This window comes from Mya arenaria, chromosome 15, assembly GCF_026914265.1.
Source record: "Mya arenaria isolate MELC-2E11 chromosome 15, ASM2691426v1".
Classification (NCBI taxonomy): Eukaryota; Metazoa; Mollusca; class Bivalvia; order Myida; family Myidae; genus Mya; species Mya arenaria.
Genome location: NC_069136.1, coordinates 23034658 through 23056798, shown reverse-complemented (window position 1 = coordinate 23056798; position 22141 = coordinate 23034658). Strand labels below are relative to the sequence as shown.

Here is a 22141-nt window from a genome sequence, read left to right as displayed (position 1 = left end):
TTATTATTGATACAAATGATATACAAATGATGCAAATGAATACAATATTAGCAAATGCAAAAACCTTCAAAGTCGTTGACGATGCCATTATGTTGTGGCAGATATAAATATGTCAATGGGAAAAAATAGTGTAACTTACAAAAGTAATACCATGCAATTTATATGACGGTGTTTCGTTTTATTGCGCACTTACAATAGAAAATACTCATTAATGAGTTTCCCCAAGGTACGACAGTGTATAATTTCATCAAACCGACCCACCTCTTACTCAAGAAGCTGTGGGTTTAATTCCCACCATGTATACTTTCTCATTGCCTTTCAAAATGGACGTCAGGTAACGGACGCGGGAGTGATCATAAAAGCTGTCGGGTTTCGTCCCAATCGAGCTTAAATGCCTAGTTTAAAGGCCTAGTTTAAGGAATGTTTGGCATGATAATCTCCTGCTGTGTATCTTCTGCTAATTGCACTGGTGTCACAGTAGGGGCCAATTTCCTGTGTATTCGTTTTTTGCCTCAGTGCCATTTAGTGTCCAATTCTATAATACAACCTCTAAAACTGCACAGCAGGATACCCAGATCAGAGATCTGATAAGAGGGATCAAGGCAAGTAGATTAAAGTCAATACACATAGGTTGTGTACTGTACACAGATTTAGGGGGGGGGGTCACTTATAGAAGGCTTAAACTAGGCCTTTAACGAATGTTTAGCATGATACTCCCCTGCTGAGAATATCCTGCACTAATGTCACAGTAGGGGCCAATTTCCTGTGTACTTGTTAATTGGCTCAGGGCCATTTAGGGTCCAATTCTATAATAAAACCTCTTAAAGTTCACAGCATAGATCTAATAAGACTACACAAGGCAATTAGATTAAGATCAATACACAGAGGGGGTCACTTATAGAAGGCTTAAACTAGGCCTTTAAGGAAAGTATTGTAAACAAACCCAACCCGAAAGATATTACGATGTTACCTTGAAACAAACAATTACTTTCTATCTAATTCAATGTATGTTGGCATCATCCTACTTCCAAATGATAAATGCTAATAAATTTCAATCGCCATCTAAAATTAAATCAAACTTCAAGGCCACATTTAGCCCAAGTTTTAATCTATATAGATACCAGGTAAGTAAGCTGATACGCGGGACAAAAACATGTTTACCACTTCTACCCAGCCAGTCACGTCTGTCGCATTCTATTTTAAACAACTCGGCTTTAGGTCAAGGCTTACAACTTCTGAATACACTATATCGGTTGTGAACGCATGGATATAATTATCAGTTTTTTACTTATAAAGAAATGCAGTGAAATTGCGTTGTTGATATTGTGTCAGAGTAGCACTATAATAAAACCTATGTTCTGGCTTGTACGACTGTTCATATTGACGAATAAAGAAACAAAATAGCAGGTTAAAACAGGCCCCAGACTAAACGAAAATGTTATAATTTACTATATTTACTTTATTTTATTTTCAATGAAAAAGTACATAAGACAAAAAATGAATATCAGGAACTTATATTCGATACATTTTGTATTTTACATAACAAAACTGATGGAATTGTATCTGTTAGGTGCATAAAATTTCCCTTTCCACCGAGTCCATCATACCCTTGGCGTATCAGCAAATCAGTGGGGATACAGCAATTATGTCTGCTGAATGAATAGCTTCATGCTGTGAGCGAAATCCCTTGGAGAACAGCTAATCAGTGGTCATCATTGATGTGTACAGTCTTCAACTTCTCATTATCCTTCTATCTGGAGCAGAAACGGCGTTTTGTTTTAAACAACCACAACACAATTTTAAGTTATGATTGTACATCTTTATGTTGTTAACAGATGTGTACTGGATATGGTTCCCACTGCACACCAAGTACCTGGGTTCGAATCCTGTTGTCGGCGGAAGATTTATTGTATTTAATCTCCATTATCATTGTTATCATTATATAAGGTTAATGAACTTATTACCTCGATATATTTCTCGAAATGTACAGAAAGTGTTATACTTGATTACATCAAAACAACCGCTAGTGGGCCTTTAATAACCCTTTTGAGGTCATAACGATCTGCAGAGGCCTACAAAAATGGTTAACAGCCCGAGTGCGTAGCTTTAAAAAAATTTAATGGCATTATGCATCATCGAAATAATTGCATGTAGTATACTATCCAAAACCTGTACTTCCTGCCATTTAAAAGAAATTCACACAAGAATTTATTTCAATTAACTACCAAGAACTTGGGGGCGTTATTTGCTAATGACGTTAATATGTTTTGGTTAACTGGCAGTAATGTCCAAAACAGTCAAAACAACATTGATATCATTTTTCAGTTGTTCAAATCGCAAAGGAGGGCGAGCACAACGACAATTAGGCCACACCAAATTCATTTTTTGTTCCGCGGATATACCGCTCCTACTTTTTTTAAAAATGTAAAAAAAATATTTTTCTGTGCGCCCGCTCCTATATTCTAATAGCCACCCAGTGTTTTTGTGGTAATAATAAAGGCTGAAAGAATAGTCAATTATATTTTTTCTACGCTAGTTTAACTGTTTTTGTAAAGGGAAATAACCGATGCGTGGTGATTTATACTTTATATCGATCGGTAAAGCATTGGTTTCAATAAATTCAATCAAAATGACGGCTTCCGAAATAAACACTGTGGCTCAAATTTTGGAAGTGCAATCTTATTTTTTACAATAAATGTGTTTTGACCATACGGTTAGTCAGTAAAACTGACAAAAGTGTATTCTTATTTCTTTTTCGCTCGCTCGCTCCTTTTTTTGCAAACATCCGAGGAACGAAACATTAATTTGGAGTGGCCTTATATTATGAATAGTTAACAAATACTTCCATTTTTGATACGTGTTCTTTCTTACTTTACTATCTATCATATTTAATGTCATTAAAAAGTTTTGATCATATATACACAGTTTATCTTTGTGTTAAACTTTATATCGTTTAACTGCAAAGGACATACAAAGAAAGAAAAAAACATTTTGCTTTACAGTTAATGATCAATATAAAGGGGATTTTTTGGGAAATGGTCTGGATATAACCTAAATCATTCATTTAAACATGTAACAAGATCTAGTGAATATGAAACAACAACAAAAAACTTGAACTGGTTTGCTGAAAATGAGGTTTATTTTAAATAAACAATTCACGGAATCGAAACAATTACCTAATGCGTCTAAACTAGTTCCGCTATCGCAAGATACGTTATTGAGGGTTAAGGTGGTAGAATAAATTAACAATTCATAAAAGTACTGTGGTTTATTCTTCATAATACATAAATGCCACTATAATTGTTAAAAAAACAATATATCATAAAACCGTATATTATTACAAGATGGTATGATGTTTAAATTACACACAAATCTGGTTTTGTCTAATAAAAATCGACCTTCCATTCATTTGCAGGTTCATGTAACATGTTTTTATCAATGAGCACTTTGTAGTCAATTTACAATTCAAAATGCAACGCAGTTCTTACAAATGAGGATATAATTATCAAAAGCTGAAATGCTGTCTCCAATGAGGCCCGTTTGTTAAATTTGCTTACATGTGAGGTTTGGAACTCAATTGATACGGCCGCTGTTCGTGTTAGATTATGCAATAGTTAATTGTTACCACGCCCCCCGGTCCGGGGGTATACCGGGGATAGCCGGGGAAATGGGCCGTGTTTTTACCTTCCAGGTGCCCCGTAGTGCCGGGTGAATGCGGTTGTTTTGTCTTGGTGCCAAATATAGCGGGGAAAGGTCCTTACCTAGGGTACCTGGGGTGTGAGGGCATTTTGCAGGGATTTTACCAGCAGTTTGTCTCCGCACTGCGTTCGTTTTACCTTTCAGGTGGTCTCGCAGTGACGGGTGAATGCGGTGGTTTTGTTTTCGGGCCGAAAATAGCTGGGATTGGGCCTTACCTGGGTATCCCGGGATGTGGGGGCATTTGGCGGGGATTTTACCATCAGTTTATCGCCGTAGTGCATAGATTTTACCCGGGATTGGCTGGACCGAAAGTCCATGTCCCCGCTATTCACCGGACCAGGTGGAGGGGGGGGGGGTATCTTGGTTACAATTGACTGGTGCATAAGAGAAAGTGTAAATGTGTTGATGAAGCATGTTATATTAAGGGTCGGCAGCGATGCAGAAGTCGATTGAGGGACCAAAATGTTTTAAATGTTTTAAAAAGGCAATTTCTATCTAGTTTTTGAGGTTCCATATTTAAGAAGCATGACTCATATATCCGATGCAACATAAAAAAAGCTGTAATTGTTGAGTTGAGCATTTTTGCGAAAGAATATTTTATCAGATTTCTAATAAAAAGGGCCGTGGTTACAATTGACTGGTGCATTATAAGTATCTATCGGAAAATTCCGACCCGAGGGCACGCGTATGAGCCGGTTACGAGGCTTGCCGAGTTATACCGGCCATGCAGCGTGCCCGAGGGTCGGATTTTTCGAGACTTTATTTATTGACGCCATAAAGTGCAGTAATTTTAAATCACTATTGACGTCAAATAGTTCCTCTAAAAATCGCGTTTTTACGATTATTTATTTTCAATCTTAATTATAAACCTTTCATACTTATATATTTGATTGCGCTTTATTGAAATGGCATTATATACTTTTCATAAACCATACAATTAAAGAAATAAGTAGTGACGCGGTCTTGCGCTTGACTCATCTTACATGGGGGTGTATGACGGGGTTTTCCAGCACTGGTCACAAGAACGGTACGGTATGCAATAAAGGTTCATCCTACCCCGAGCGCAGGGTGTTTTGGGGAAACAAGGTTCACCGAGCGGACATGGTAGATGCTTTTTTCTCCCACCTCAGTTTAACAAAACAAAGTTACGTGTATTTTTTCGCTGAAAAAACGTTCGTGCGTAGTAAAAATAATTCGCGTATAGATATGTGATGATTTGTGGTTGTCATAGATATGTGCGCTATGTTAATATTTAATAGTCAAATCCTTTTTTAAATAGTTTCTAGGAGAGTGCTGCATTTGTTTCTTGAATATAGCGTGAAAACATTTTTTGTGTCATTTGAAGCGAGAAATGATTCATTTGGATTTAAAACATTGCCACAAAACAATGTTTAAATGGTACTACAGGCAACAGTCTTCAACAAGGGAGGTAATTCCGTGATGACAATAAAAAGTCACTATGGTAATTTTTATCTTTGCCCGTGGGCAATATAAGTATTTCCATCATGGCCCAAATATTTGGATCTACTTATCTGGGGATGGAGAAATACTTGTCTCCAATGCCGGACCTGGATTTTCGTGTATTTAACCAATGAAAGAAACATCTCTCAACTTTCAAGACATGTAACTGCGGTCAATTGACCCATGCAATATACATCTGCCTCTCTTCCCGGACCTGGATTTTCGTGCATTTAAACCATGAAAGATACACCTGTCTTCCATCTCGGACACATATTGCCGAGCGTTTGACATAAGGAATATAAACATGATTCCCTACTCGGATCGGGATTTCCGGGCATTTGACCTTAGAAGGAAACACCTGTTTCCCATCCCTGAACAGGATTTCCTGGTATTTGACCTAGAGAAGATACAAATGTTTCCCTACCCGGACCTGGATTGCCGAGCGTATGAACTTAGAAAGAAACACCTGTTTCCCATCCCTGAACTGGATTTCCGGGCATTTGACCTAAGGAAGATACACCTGTTTCCCATCCCTGAACTGGATTGCCGAGCGTATGACCTAAGGAAGATACACCTGTTTCCCATCCCTGAACTGGATTTCCGGGCATTTGACATAAGGAAAATACATCTGTTTCCCATCCCTGAACTGAATTTCCGGCCATTTGACCTAAGGAAGATACACCTGTTTCCCATCCCTGAACTGGATTTCCGGACATTCGACTCATGATAGATACACATGTCACCCTTCACGGACCTTAATTTTCGGGCATTTGTTCCATGTCTCCCACCCTGGACCTGGATTGCCTAACATTAATTCCATGAAGGGTACACCTGTCTCCTACCCTGGACCTGGATTGCCTGGCATTTGATCCATGAAGGACACACCTGTCTCCCAGCCTGGACCTGGATTGCCAAGCATTTGACCAATTAAGGATACACCTGTCTCCCACCCTGGACCTGGATTGCCAAGCAATTGACCAATGAAGGATACACCTGTCTCCCACCCTCGACCTGGATTGCCTGGCATTTGAACTATAAAGGACACACCTGTCTCCCACCCTCGACCTGGAATGCGAAGCAGTTGATCCATGAAGGACACACCTGTCTTCCACCCTGGACCTGGATTGCTTGGCAGTTGAGCAATGAAGCATACACTTGTCTCCCACCCTGGACCTGGATTGCCAAGCATTTGACCAATGAAGTATGCACCTGTCTCCCACCCTGGGACTGGATTGGCAAGCAATTGATCCATGAAGGATACACCTGTCTCCCACCCTGGACCTGGATTGCCAAGCAATTGACCAATGAAGTATACTCCTGTCTCCCACCCTGGACCTTGATTGCCTGGCATTTGATCCGTCTCCTACCCTGGACCTGGATTACCTGGCATTTGATCCATGAAGGACACACCTGTCTCCCACCCTGGACCTGGATAACCTGGCATTTGATCCATGAAGGACACACCTGTCTCCTACCCTGGGCCTGGATTACCTGGCATTGACCCATTTTGTTTTTCATATAATTTTCCGAGAGATGTGTAACCTAGAACCGTATATCTAGAACGCAGCTGGTAAGTTGGACTTACCTGAAGATGACCAATATTGTTTTGGGGTTAATGAGTGAAAGGATAACATCACATCCAACATTTTTATGAAAGTTTTGTACGCGAATAAAGTTATTTTCTGCACAAGCTTAACGTGTTGCTGTTGCCGCAAACCAGACCGCCAGAACTTACTACTGTCGAAAATAATAAAATTTATTTTCTGCACAAGCATAACGTGTTGCTGTCGCCGCAGACCAGGCTGCCAGACTTTACCAATTTCAAAAATAATACCTAAACGCACAATCCTCTTTATTGATATTAATACAACAATGTTGAAAAGTGAAAGAATTCGATTTATTTCTATTATCAGTGGGTGATATCATTAATGCAGTTATGCGTTTAACTCCATAGTGAATATAGTGTTTATGTCGACCTTAGGTCATATTACAATTTTGATAAATGTTGATATCAAGTGATCCAATGTCAGTTCAGCTTTATTTAAAATAATTTAGTGTCAATCAAATGCCAATAATGACAATGTGTTCCATATGTATACATGTTTGTTTTTTTCAAAGTTAAGAGACAAAAAACGAAAACGATTTGTCACATCTCGCCAGACCATATGAGGAGGTCTGTGTGTGCTGAAATATAAGGTCAATTGTTTTTCTTACAACTGACGATCATTCGTTAGCAACTGTGAAGCCTATGAAAAAATGCTTTCGTCATTTATTTTAAGGGTTCTTGTTCAAGTAATGAAAAACGTATAAAACGAATAAGAATATTGCCCGATTTTCTATTCAGGGTAGGTTATTTCGTTAATAGTTGGTGATAGTATATTTTGATTTTCTACCTTCTATGCAATGAGTTTTTTAAACTTGAACATATTGGAAAAGTTCACCCAGGAAGCGCTGACCACTGCTGTTAGCGCGCTCAAGCTTGCGTAAGACTGCGGACGAGTTCGGGGTCCCTGTGACAACCATTCTTGACAACCATGTAAAGACTAAGGATAAGGCCACGCGTGGACGCAGGCATGATTTGCTTGAAGATGACGAGAACGCCCTGGTTGGTTAATTATAATACATGGCCAACCAGGGTTTCCGGCCGACAGACTGACCCTGAACAATACGGTTCTTCAGATAGTCAACTCATATGGTACATTTAATATACATAAATCAGTGATGTATTGTGTGCTTTAACATAAATATAAAATTAATATAACGCTTTCGCAGAGACATAGATACATGTTATACTCTGGTTTTCGCAAAAAAGTGTTGTTAAACACAATATGTATCTTTTTCTAATAATGATATTATTTTGTCTTGCACATACACTTCACAGATCACCGAACGAGGATGAACAGCTTGAAAGGACCATCAAAAAAGTGGGTTAGATGCTTCATGATGCGACACCTGGATCTATCCGAGCGCATAGCAGAGCACATGGATATGGCCAGGGCTTCCATGTCATCCCCGGAAGTGATGGATACATTTTTTCTCCTTCTGGGGTGAAATTAAGCACTCCAAAAACAAGCCAGAACATGTTTATTTTACATGCTTATTATAAAACATATATCGCCCACACATTTGCCTAAACTGTCGGTAATATTCATCAGGAATAGGGAACGCAGAGATGGCTCAGAAATAATGTACGCCTCCCGACCAAGAGGTCACATGTTCGATACCCAGTCTGGGATCATTCTTGCAGCCCCTCGTATGGATACTCAATACTGGTGAGCTTGACCCAGGAAACGGACCCAAGCGTGATTCTATGAGCTATCAGCTTTCGCCACAATCGAGCTAAAATATATTGTTTAAACTATGATTAAATTGTGAAATATTCTTACAGTATTCCCTTATATATGTGTTAACGTATTACAATTGGGTATATACGTACGTATATATTTGAGATATTCAACTGTGACGAAACTGGGTGGACGGGGAGAGAAAAGACCGCGGTAAGAGTCATCGGAGAAAGAGAGGGTCACGTCTTCCGCAAGAAGATGTCTGGTAGCGGACACATAACCACCAAGGTCTGCATGTCGGCCAGCGGGAGATTTTTACCTACGCTAGTAATTTTTGCGATACGACAACTTTGCAGTTTTCGCTTAATATTAAGTTATTGTGTCTATAGACTTTGTTGTTCCTACTCACAATTATTACACATTTACAGGGCAGCATTCCACATAGGACGATCAAGGGGGTGCCCACGTCGTGGATGTCAGCTCGAGCGAAACAGAACACATAAACGCTGACATGGTCTACCAATGGCTGGTCAAGGTCTTCATCCCGAACTGCGGGAAAGAACGGCCTGTTTTGCTCGTGCTTGATAACCATGGCAGTCACATTTCCGTTCCCATAATCAAGGCCGCGATCGAAAATGGCGTCGTGATTGTTGGGTTTCCGGGGCACACGACTAACATACTTCAGCCATTGGATGTGAAGGTAATTATTAAACAGTGTCTTAACATAAACTACCATACAATAAGTTATTTACAAGTTGTTCATTTTAGTGATTCCGTAAATGTGACTTGATATTAGGGGTGTTCTACCTAAAAATGTGTTTATGAATTTTACATCAAAGAACAACGTTTTCAAAACAGATTTTCTGTCCGCTGAAGTCGAGGGTTGCAAAGATTGTGACAAACGTTGGTTATGTACTTCGTTACGCCATAGACCAGATTTGTTCGGCCTCAGCACAGAAGCCCTTCGAGGTAACTGGTCTATGCCAGTAAACAGGACTGATATCGACATTTCACAGTTGATTACAACGACGTTTTCAACTGCGGAAACCAGTGATGCTAGGATATAAAAATGAACACAACTGCTTATCGTACTATATACCAAAAATATGTCAACAATGATGTAATATCACAAGCTAGCAAGGATTGTACCTTATTTGCTTTTTAACTGATACTGTTCATGCCACGATACATATACACTAATAAAACGGTTCAGTGCGATGCAGAAACATGTCCGACGTGTGGGTACTAAACCCTCTAGTTACCAGAGGCATAGTGCCCAAGAGATTGGCGCAAATTTTTGGTGCCTCCCCCTGCTTAACCAGTTGACGACGTGCCCAAAAAGTCAATGAAAAGGGTTGAAAAGGGCAGGGTGGTTAGCACAGAGGAAATGTTGCTTGAACTCAAAGTAAGTGAACATATTTATACGTATGATATGTAATTCACAATTAATAAGTTAAAGAGAAATCTTAACGCTTAAGGTATTTTTTCCTGTAAATCGTAATTTCAGGAGAAGACGAAAGGAAACGAGGAAGAGAGCTTGGATGGAGAAGAAGAGCAGGCCTGGGAGCAAGGAATTTTGTGAAAGAGAAATAGCTTGTGTTCAAGCTTTTTTCTTTTGTCTGTGGAGTTTTTAGTAAACGTGGGACTGTGAGTAATGAAGAGAAATGTCTATTTTGATATGGTTGTGATGGATGTGACCGTTGGTTTCACAATGTTTGACTGAGTGTGGACGATTTGTGCAAGGCAGTTGAGAGGTTTAATGGCGGTGTGGGTGTGTGATTCGTTCAGACCAGGACTATTTGAGGAATGAATTTGTTTAAATGGACATTAGAACTCAGATTGATGATTATGAAATGAAGCAGTTGTTTTGAATTTTGTTATGTATTGACTGAATGGCAGATTGAGGGGTTGGGGTGGGGGCAAGAATGATGGAGAGAAACTTTTGAGTGTTTCCTATTATACAATGAACAAACACGTGAACGCACGATTATCTGTCAAAATAGCTTCCATGGACGAGAACATTTGAGCCGCAGCGAGATACAGACGACCAGAATTCATAATCTACAGATGAAGCGCCAGTAAGGAACCACACGAGGCAAATAATCAAAGTCGATTAACCTTTTAATAACTAAAACAACGTTAGTAAACATGCATAACAAAATACAAATCAGGGGAAGAAACTAGTGTTTACTGTATATCATAGTCTACGTTGTAAGGGAGATAGTTATGTACTGGCGAAGTTTGGCAGAGCATGGGGTTATTGGAAATGGTCGAGTTGGCAACGTTGACTGGTGCCTATGCGGACATTGTTCAGCAATGCAGACAAAGATTGACTGTTTATGTTGAGGTGAATTGGTTGTAATTAATGAAAAGGAGAGTAAAGAACAAAATCAGCTTTATTAGATATGTAACCACCCGAAGTGCTCTACCGTCTGGATAGAGATGTTTCGGAATTAGGAGCCATAACTGTATCTGCAAGGACGGGAACGTTTCTACCAGTGCCAGTAACTGACACTTCTGTTTCAATTATAAGAAAACAGTGATTTAATTAAATGTTTAAAATAATACCACTGTTATCGTATTAATGATAAAACTGTACCTATTCAAGTACTCCAGTGACTATTTATGCTTTTATATGTGTGCTGACTTTGTAAATCATACTAAATGTGTGGCAAATTTCGGTTATTACAATAAACGTAGAATGTTAAATATTGAGGCATTTTTCCTCATCTCTAATCGATGCTGAATGTTTATCACCTGGGGTGGACAGTGGCTAAACATGAATTATTCATCTTGAAGTCAGTATTTTGGTTTATTTGATTATTTAAATTATTTATTGAATATATGGAGCACTTATTTAAGTTATCGACAATGTATGTTTCACATTTTACAACCAATCTTAACCATTTTTCACAGAAAAGCAGTCTATGTATTGTCATAGCCTTTGTGCTTTTTGTTGGTGTCTCTTTTGTGAAAAACCCTTGGTCATAACTCAAAAATGTCAAAAAATACGTTGGTAGTCATTCCATGACACTCTTGTATTTAAGCACAGCAAGTTGCTGCAAGTATATTCAAGAGGGAAGTTGACATACATGTATAATGGTAATATTCCTGGAAGAAGGTTTACCCACAATTTTGTTGTATTTTTTTTTTTGATAACTGTTTGTCAAACTAAATACACAATGAGCTCTGCTTTGTCAAGAACCTGTTGAATGTTAAATAAATATGTCTTAAGAATGCCATATTATTAATAGTTGCAAAAACGCTTTCAGGAAAGCGAAGGTAAACTTATCGATCCGGAAATGGTTTTGATATTAGACACATGGTCAAACGTCTAACCGTTTTCAAGTTATTGTGTGGACATATTATTTATAAGACTATTGAGTATTGGGTATTGAGTATTGACCTTGAACTACTGACATCAAATGCGATAGGGGTTGTCTATTACTCAAGAGCAACCTACCCCTGAAGTTTCATAGTCGTTGGTAAAATGTTTCTCTAGTTAGGATGCAGACAAGACATTGTATATTTGATTAATCAACTTTGCAAAACTACGCTCTTTTTATTCAAATGTATTGATTTCACTTAAGACTTTCGCAGAAACAAACAACCACTCATCCACAACATTGTATGTGCTATGTACCGGTACCTCACATGCTTAACAAGCATAAAGATAACATTCAACTTTGTCCATTTAATCACATGTATATTCAGATCAAGCAAGCATAACCTACAGCAACTGTTGTAATAAAAAATAAAATCACTGTTAGATGAAGCATAAATAAAATGTACATGTATATAAAATGTTCAAAGCAAAACTGAACATTTTAAAACTAACAGGATAAACAAAATCAATAACAGAGTACAATAATAAATAACACGTTTTTCACAATGGATCCGTGGTCATAATTCGGATGCATTTTTTATTACAATTTTTATCATAACACAATACATCCTTACTTATATATGTGTACGTCTAACGATACAGAATGTGTTTGCAATTTTAGTACATGTCATACGTGAAGAACACACCAACGAAGTTCTCCGTGTCGTTGATTTGTAAATGCTGCGCGTGTGTATTGTGAATGGATATGCGATCGAACTTGTTAAATCGAAAAACCGCTGATATGAAACTATCGTATTGACCATCACTTGCGTGGCACAACGTTCTGCTTCTCTGCAAAAGAACAGTTTCCGACCGATGCCTATGTGAGGATCGATACAGAACGTGGGAAAAGTTGGCCGAAACCTGTGCAGATGGATCCCGATGTATCACAAGCTTCGACAGTACCATGTATGTACCGGACTGTCTGATGAATATCTCTCCTTCTTCTTCCAAGTGTGTTATATCCCCATTTGTTGCTGAAGCACCGTTCTTCTTCCACCGAACTTTCCGGAGGTCTGTGGCAATAACAATTAAAATATTCACTTTAAACTTATATATACAGTACATAATAATGGTGTATCATATCTGGTGAGCAGTACATGTACCTTATGCAGAAAATTAAAACATATGCCTTAAATTAAGAAAAAAATAATGATACCCACGTATTTAGACATCGCATTATTTTATATGATACCGGACTACCTTTGACTTACATGAAGGTGATGCAAAGCTAAACTCATCTGTTTGTAATGCCATTTATGTTTCATAGGCAACAGTTAATTAAAGCACCTGTGTTTTTTGTTTCCCATTTCTCTGAAAGCCTAAGCAGACTGGTATGTCAAACGGCTGTCTGATGTGAATTTTCCTTCACATTACGTGGGTAAAATTGTATGGCCATCAAATTTGTAAAACTGATAAACGCATACCGTATACATGTGCACGTGCATTTCCAAACAAACTGTGTATATTGGTTAAGTTTTCGAGTACGATATAACATGCAATAGTCATACCAGTTTGAAATGAGGAACTGACGTGGTCAACAACTTTTGCTCGCGGCACGTTTTCGTCCAGATGAACTAAGTCACAGTTATTTTTTCCAAGGATGTGGGTAATTATTTCTGAAAAACAAAAGCACTCTTAAGGTTTACGATTGTGGAAACGAAACGCCTGGACAAAGTAGGCTAACACTGGAGAGTTCAGTTGTCCTAAATTTCACTCACAATACTAAAGGGATTGTTTAAATTGTCAATACCTGCAGATAAACCAGAGTTATATTCGTAAACCTGCTCAGCCATCTTCTAGATATACAAAATAAAACAAAACGTATTAAGTTAATAACAGTTGTTTATGTAAGAATGGGTTTGAATTAGCAATTGGTACATGGTGTAGAGTGTTTTTGTTGTTTTGTCTGTACATTAACTGCCATATCGGAACGGTGACCAAGTAGGTGGAGCTTAACGGTTCAGTTAAGAGCGTGTAGATAAATTACACCGCTATTCAAATGACATGTCTTGACAACAAGGTAAATTACAGCGATTTCACCCACTACACTCATGATTGAAATTATTCTGTCGCTGAAGCAGGTTATTGGTGTATAACTATAGCATAGCACTAACACATATGTATCTGTTTGTGTTATGATATGAGTGTATAAATCATGGATATGCGTATAAAATTCAAGAAAGATCCATTTCCGGGCTCTAGCGAACTTAAAAAGAGTTGTCAGCGAGTTCTAGTTACTTAAAGAACAGGATGTATGTACCTTCCGAATTCGCATCCTCAGAATTCCGTCAGTTGAAGCACAGCATGAAGATTTGTTCTTCGCAGACCGTAATCTGTCGATGTCTTAAGATGCAACAGAGGGGAACCCAGGGAAACTTTGCAATTCATTACATGACACACACATGTTGGTTGCATCCCTGGTTGTCCTCTGTCCCTGGTTGCCAATGAGCTTATGATTGATACAAATGATATACAAAGGATGCGAGTGAATAAAATATTAGCAAATGCAAAAACCTTCAAAGTGGTTGACAATGCCATTATGTTGTAATAGATAAAAATATAACAAAGGAAAAATAAAGTTTTATTGCACACCCACAATATAAAGTACTAAGTAATGAGTTTTTCCCCGGTTCGACAGTGTATAATTTCATCAAACAACCTGCCTCTTACCCAAGAAGTTGTTGGTTCGATTCCCAGCAGGGCTACCTTCCCATGGCTTCTCAAGATGGACGCTAGTACAAGTTTCTGCCAGCGAACCGGACTCGGGAGTGATCATAAAAGCTGTCCGGTTTTGTCACAATCAAGCTTCAGGAAAGTATTATAAACAAAACCAACCGAAAGATATTGCGATATTACATATTATTTGTATGTAATCTAATGTAGGTTGGCATCATCTTTCTTCCAAATGATATATGCTAATAAATTTTAATCGCAATCTCAAACTTAAATCAAACTTAAGAATGCAAAGATCTATAGTAGGGATATAATTTGATGCAATTAACATTGTAGAGCCGTGGGAAAACATGTTTTGGTTTACTTCATAATGAAAGTCATTTGCTACCATGAAAAAATAGTTTGTATAGCATAAATAAATAAAAAGGAGAGAAAAAGTGAAATCTCTCGAATTAGCTTGCTGGCGATTCTCGAACCTGAAATATCCAAATAACAAAAATTTAAATATTATTTGTTGTTGTTGTTGTTTTAAAATTAAAATATAGGACTCGTAAACAAACGCTCAGTCATACGTAAATGACAACACAAATTCATATGTGATTACAAGAGAACTTCTTACTTGTGCCAACTGATAATCAATTTGACTTTTTAATCAACGTTTTCGTTTCTTTTAAGGATGTTTTTCACCTGGAAGTAAAAATGTACAGAAAAAAATAAATAATGTTAGCAGTGATTTCACAAAGATCGTAATTATTTTTTTATAACATGTTTCTTATCAAAACAAAAATAAAACTATCGTTTATTAAAATACAACCTATATGTTAAATATAAAAATATAGCACAATCAGTCACTCACATTAACCTGTTAACATGACATGCTTCATCAACACAGTCTGCTGGTAAAATCCCCTCCAAATGCCCCCGCACCCCTGATACCTACGTAAGGCCCATTCCCCGCTATTTTCGGCACGAAAACAAAACCACCGCATTCATTCGGCACTGCAAAGCCACCTAGAAGTTAGAAACACGGCCAATTTCCCCCGCGCTATCCCCGGTTTACTCCCGGACCTGGGGGCTTGGTTACAACTGGTGCATTAGCCTTTCAAATTCGGAAAGTGAGTGAAGCAGACCACACATTAATTTCTGATTTGATATGCTTCTGAGGTACAACTGGGCCTATTGAATTAATATTACTTTAACGATAATAATGATCATATACTTCCCGACATAAATGATCGTTAAAAGATCTCCCGCACTAAGTATTCAAATCTTTATCAAATTTCTGCATTGTTGACATTTTTCGTCGTGATTATAAAACTGTTTATAATCCAACGGGAACAGATAAATTGGGTCAACATTCTACTTCCGTGTGATGCTTTGTTCTTTGCATGCATATTATGTATACTTTACTATTTGTATTAAAAAAATCACATTGTTTGTATTAAATGACTTCAAAACGGTGGCTTATATGCCTTTAAAAGAAATCACAGTTAATTTTTTGATTTTATTTTCATTCTTGAATACGGACATATATTTTAAACGATTATCAAAGAACTATATCCATTGCATTGCGATCCCTCGACGAGATCCTCTCTAAGAATGTCCCAAAAGAATGTCCTATGCCGTATTATCCTTCTACACGCGGTAATTAAAAGTAGAACAATTTTCAAAAGGTGAGATTTCCTCCGTATAATCCCTTTACGAAAACAAACATACAGAGGCATGGTAAATAACCAACCTGAGTGTAAAGCTTGTGTTTAAATTGCTCAATTATTTCTTCTTACGATTTTTTATAAACGCTAAGCCAAATCGCAGACAGTTCTTTTCCTAGGGTCTTTATATATATATATACATCACCCTTTTAGTGGCCATGACCGAACTATTGGGTTAATTTTTCATAACGTTCAGTGGCGGATCTACCGGGTAATGTTTCAGGGGCACATCTTTATTGATTTAACTGTACGTAAGTTGTTTTGTCACAATTTAAGTTTATATAATTATTTGAGCAAATAAGCAAATGATCCTAACTTTCGTGTTCAGTTATTTATGGTATACAACTAGTATAATATAGTATACGACACGAAAAAGTCTCTTGAAATTGATATCGGGGCCCGAACATTCACAGACAGCTCATCAATCAAAAGTAAAAAAAATGGCTACAGTTATACGGGTAAGTTTACTGTTTTCAGAATATAAGTTGTTACAAACTGTTAACATGTGCACATTATATGTTCGTCATTGCTTTTAATACCGTCATTGTGTGTCAACAAGATATGTGTGTGCATGACGTGCATTTACCACAAGATTAAATTCAAAACGTTGCTGCCTTGAAACTTTCTATTTCGGCCTTTATTAACGTCCAGTTCTCGGAATCATGCTAGAGCCTTTGTAAACTAATACAGAATACTTTATTTGAAACCCTTTTTGGAATTTATGTGTCTCAGGTGGCCGATCGGTTACCGACTTTGCCTTAAAATCTGACGATCCGTTTCGATTCCCAACACCGGCATGATATTTTTGTTTTTGAAAGGTTTATCTTATATTAGTTAACGCTATCCTTTTAATTAAATTGATCTGCCAAACATCATTGACGGCGACGAAAAATGTTAATTCCATGTCATTATATGATTAAAATAATGCATTCAAAAAAAGTTTTATATGTTTATAATAAGTTGTGCCCCCCCCACCCCCATTTAGAAAGTCCTTGTACCGCCACTGACATTTCTTTATGGATATAATGTGACACTGGATACCTATAACCTATATTTAAACTAAAACGAACGCAAAATAACATGTTTACCACGTCTACCCAGATTGATAAATTGTATAAGTCACCTCTGTCGCACTCATTTGTAAACACCGTAGCTTTAAGGTCAAGGCTTACAGATATTACATTGCAGTATATCGATTGCGAACGCATGGGTATAATTAACGGAATGCCAGTACGATAGCGGAAACGCGATAATACGACAGTACGATGATGATAATGCGATAAACAGGTTAGCTGTATTTGCTGTTTATAGCTCACCGGGTATTGTAATAATTAACTTTTACGTATGGTACGACATTTTGATTAAAACTTTCCTATAATTTGCCTTAAGTTCACATTGAAGCCGTATTTATCCCTTATACACTCATGGTGTCTGCTTTTCTGCACTTGACTTTGCTGATTTTGACATGCATCCTTAGAGTGACATTGCACATATTTATAATAAAATAATAAAGCACTGTGCTGTCTAAGGAAGCATGTTTTTACGTCTTTATTTCGTAAATCGGTTGCCAAAACGTCAAATCTTTCACCTTTGTCGTCCATTTTGTAGATGTACAAAAACATAATAGTCGTAAATCCACTAACAGGTTAAATACAACTGTAATATTATGTTATTAATTAGGTGATTTTATATTGGCCCAGTTATTTGTCCGAGGTTAGCTGTATTTGCCTGAGCTGACCGAGGACAAAAAGCTAGGCCAATATGAAATTACCTAATTAATAAGTATTTTATTAATTAACTATTACGTATGGTACGACCTTTTTGTTAAAAACATTCAAATAACTGTGGGTTTTTTCGGCTAACTTTATTATACCAATTAGCAAAGGTTATTTGGGACAATTACCTTTCCTTAAGGTATCTGCATAACCCGTATATTCGTCTACGAAAGTGGATTTTAACCTTCAACTACAGCAAGCATGCTCCTGCCTCATTCCTCGGATTCCTCTCCCCTATTCCCAGGTCCTGGTTTCCAGTTATCTCTCTTATATACAAATAAAAAAGTCAATATTCAAAATTCTAAAGAAGCATTACAAATATATACAACATGTGCCCAATTAGGTTGATTAGTCTATCATATGTACTCTTCATTGAACCACATATGTGTCACATTCAACTTAAACACAATGAACACATTTGGAGATGTACTGAAATGATATCAGTAAGAATGTCGTGTTCACGTCATCTTCAAGTAATGGCTGTCGCTCAGTAGTTGAGACCTCAATAAGGCTGTTAATTCGCATTTGCTTATAACATGCACAATTGTGTCCGCTATCTGGATGTTGCATCGTTCACAGACGAGCAAGTCCGTCTATTGATTTCCATGGCACCATATTTTAGCAATTGCATGCATCATGTCCCTATGATCAGTCCTGTTGCACACTTTGTATACAACAGATGGAGCGATGGTTGGCTGTAGTACCCTGAAGTAGGCAAAGTCGGAGTCCGTCATTACCCTATGTTTCCAACTGTGAGCTTCCACCGAGTACACAAGCTGTCTGACAGTCCTTTTTCGCAACAACTTGCTTGGTAACGAAGAAGGATTGATAAGAGCATTATTAATAAAAGTATGGAGACCAAGTTGGCAAAGAATGTTACAGATATCGGGTTCGCATTCGTACCGCAAGTTTGTATTACATGAAAGAAATAACAAGTATCGTCGAATAAAGATGTTACGACAGGTGCATTTACAATCAGGCTAATAATTTTGTGTAAAACGTAAGCTTCCTTAAATTAACATCATAAATAAGTTTGTGCAGCCCAACCCGACCTTGTACGAACAGGAAATCCGTGTATTTTCTTAACAATGAAATATTGGAATTTGTCAATCAAGTACACGTTGTGTTTATTTAAATTACCCTATAACTCAGATCCATATAATATAATACAATTGGTTTTACTATCTTTGAAAACAAATTGACACAAACTAAGGGGTTTGCACCATACGGGTTGACACATTGAGCTGCAATGGAGAAGAAGGCGTTTCTGGCCTTTTGTATCCTCTCATGTATTCGCATGGTATAGTTAAAATTCGAGTCATGCCTTATACCCAAGTAGTTCACGTTATGTACTGGTTGTAAGAATATATGATTTCTGCGACAGTTATGGGCCTGCGCTTTGAAAATACGATAATATTCGATTTGGCAACGCTAATGTCCATCTTCCAAGTTTTACAATACTTGTAAACAATGTCAATCATAATCTGAAAAAGAGGGGGGGGCTACGGCGACTTGCACAATGTCGTCTCCGAAGGATGGGTTTCCCGCCTTTAAGTACATCACCGTGCAACCACAATTGCTATTCTAAATCCTTACTGACCGAGTTTGTAAAACAAACCGGTGTGCCATACAAAATCAAACGCGGCCTTCTGGTCCAAACACGCCGTGTACACGTTACTTCCGAATTCTATCTGCGTGTAAACTGTTTCCGGGAAGTTGAAGGCGGATGTGAGACAGCTGAGTCCTGTCTGAAAACCCTGTTGCTGTGGCGACGTAAACTGGAAACAGCTTCAAGGAGGGGGGGGGGGTGTAACATCGTCCCTCCGTCTATGACATGTTCAATTAGTATATTGTCGATTCCTGGTGATTTGTGCTTCTTAAGCGTTTTCACAACTGATTCGACTTCAACTGGTAGTATTTCGCGCAAAAGCATTATTTCTTGGCGACAGTAATTGGTTGCAAAATATTTTAACAACATTTTTATTGCTTTATCTTCACGCAAAAGTTGATAGTTGTGATCGAACACATTTGGAAGCCTTTAACGACATTTTCATCAGAATAGTTAATATCATCAAATATCAGTTCATTGCAAATTTCAGTGTTTTTACCACTCTTACTCTTTAATGTTTTCCAGAACTGTCTATAGTCAAGCTCTGCGATGCGATTCAGTTCATCTAAGTGTTTGTTTTCACTTTCTCTTTGTTTTTGTGTCTGAATGTTCCTGAACTTTACTGTTTTGTGCATTTTTCTTAAACGTTAGTAACGGTTTAAGCCATAAAACATTAAATTTTGAATGAAAATATGAAAATCTGTGATCTGATCTTTTGTCATCAGTCTTTCATCACTGGTTTGCAGATATTTGCGCAAAAATTGCTAATTCTAAGACACAAAAAAAAAAGTTGGAAAAACGGTAAATCTGTGAGAGTGCAGCTTTAAGAGGAATGTGTGGTATTTCGTCTTGATTTCGTGAAAAACATTTTAAAGACGTTAAGTTCTAATGTATTAAAACAGGAAATGACGTCATAAACATAGAACAACTTAAGACGTCATCTTTCCGGAAATGACGTCACAATTAAAACAAAGCAAATTTCGTTTAGTATAGTTTCTAGCGGTCATATTTACTGGATATCATCAGCGTATGTGTTCTACTTACTTATTCCGATCAATTCTAGAGCAGGATTAAAGAGTTAGGTCATTTTTGCTATAATTTGGCTATTTTTATACTTGAAAATGCATGTTCAAATAGTAAAATAATGACAAAAAGATAAAGATCCTATATGTGTACTGATCATAAGCTCTTATATATAGTGCTCCTTCAGATTGTATCTATATCAACAACGTTCGATACACTATGTTAAGTAACGTATTCCTCTAGCTTTTAACTGATTTGTCGCTGTATTGTGTAAAATTTAAAAAAAAAAAATAGATGTTTATTATGGCATTTTAACGCGAATAAAGAATTTGTACGATTCCAGGTTGTTGACGTAAATTATTCGTGATTTCTCCAACCAAAACCTAAATGAACTCTACCGTTAACAAAATTAAGTATCGAAAAACTGCATCGCTTGATACGCTATACATACATCCGATTAGTAGTAACCTTTCCGATTAGGTCGCAATAGGAAATTCATGGACTATTACTTTCATCGTTTTTCTCTTATTCATACTGTTAACACAATCTATGTTAAAGTCTACGTCTGTCTTTGCTTATCATTATTGATCATAACTGGGTGGTACTTAACATGCATAATTACATTTGTGTTCTTCCTTAAATCTAAAAGAAGAAAAAAAACATTTATGTTTTGGTTGATTGCACTCAATATTTAGATCGATTTCATTGTTTCATTGATAAGTTAAATGTTCGAGACAAGTCTTTGTAAGAAGTTCGACATTCGGTTCCTTGCATAACACTCTGAACAACGGTATGACAGAAAGGCTTGTATACATTGGAACCGAACCATCGTCATAAGCACAAATTTAAATGTTTTGCTTTTAGACAGAATGCCTTTAAAGTTTTCACTTCGTATTTTGATACAGTAACGAAAGAAATACTATCTCCAGCACACGAGTGATCAATCATATTTTGACATTCCGAGGGGTCAAAACAAAAAGGTTCTGTCGAATTCTTGCTGTAGTGTTACTTAAAAAAGTTTTATATTTGACACCTCGATATGCAGTTATATTGTTGCAATAGTTATTATTTTACCTCAAGTGAGTCTGCTTCCATTTGACAGATGTTGATATAGTAAAAAAAATATTCAGGGTTCAGTAGCAAATATTAAAAAACACAAATGCTTTATTTAATTTATTTTATGTAATAGTTAGAAGACATGAAGTGAATTTGAATTAAGAATGGGCGGAGTGACCGTAGCGAATGAATCAATAAGAATACAAACCCATTGGCCGGCACATTGTCGACGCAAAATCTCACGCAGGGAGTATGTATATCGGACAAGTGGCAGTAAGCGGACCTTTAAACTCGCGCGAAAGTTGACATTCTTAATGATTAAGTTTAGTACTTAATAGATGCCTATCTGCAATCCCATTGGCTGTGTATATAGGTTGTATTCTAAATACAATAAGATCGAATCAGACTGTACATAAATTGATGTATGTTAGACCTCCTAAACTCGGTGTGTTTTTAAACTT

The 22141-nt window shown here is 37.3% G+C and overlaps 1 protein-coding gene across 5 annotated transcripts in view; it reads right to left on the bottom strand.

The window, feature by feature from the left end:
* Positions 1-12123: 12123 nt before the first annotated feature.
* Positions 12124-22141, bottom strand: part of LOC128219854 (uncharacterized) — a 68147-nt gene continuing 58129 nt past the window's right edge. Inside the window, exons 1-7 of one of the 5 annotated variants that reach the window (XM_052927979.1) lie at positions 16244-16333; positions 15125-15192; positions 14503-14981; positions 14093-14266; positions 13583-13628; positions 13341-13448; positions 12124-12845 (exon numbers count right to left, since the gene is read on the bottom strand). In XM_052927979.1, coding sequence (XP_052783939.1) covers positions 12448-12845; positions 13341-13448; positions 13583-13628; positions 14093-14107 — 567 coding nt within the window. In that variant the 5' untranslated portion in view covers positions 14108-14266; positions 14503-14981; positions 15125-15192; positions 16244-16333 and the 3' untranslated portion in view covers positions 12124-12447. Of the gene's footprint in view, positions 12846-13340; positions 13449-13582; positions 13629-14092; positions 14982-15124; positions 15193-15361; positions 15409-15445; positions 16334-22141 lie in introns of those variants that run through there. The other 4 variants (XM_052927976.1, XM_052927978.1, XM_052927977.1 and 1 more) reach the window with 4 other exon arrangements.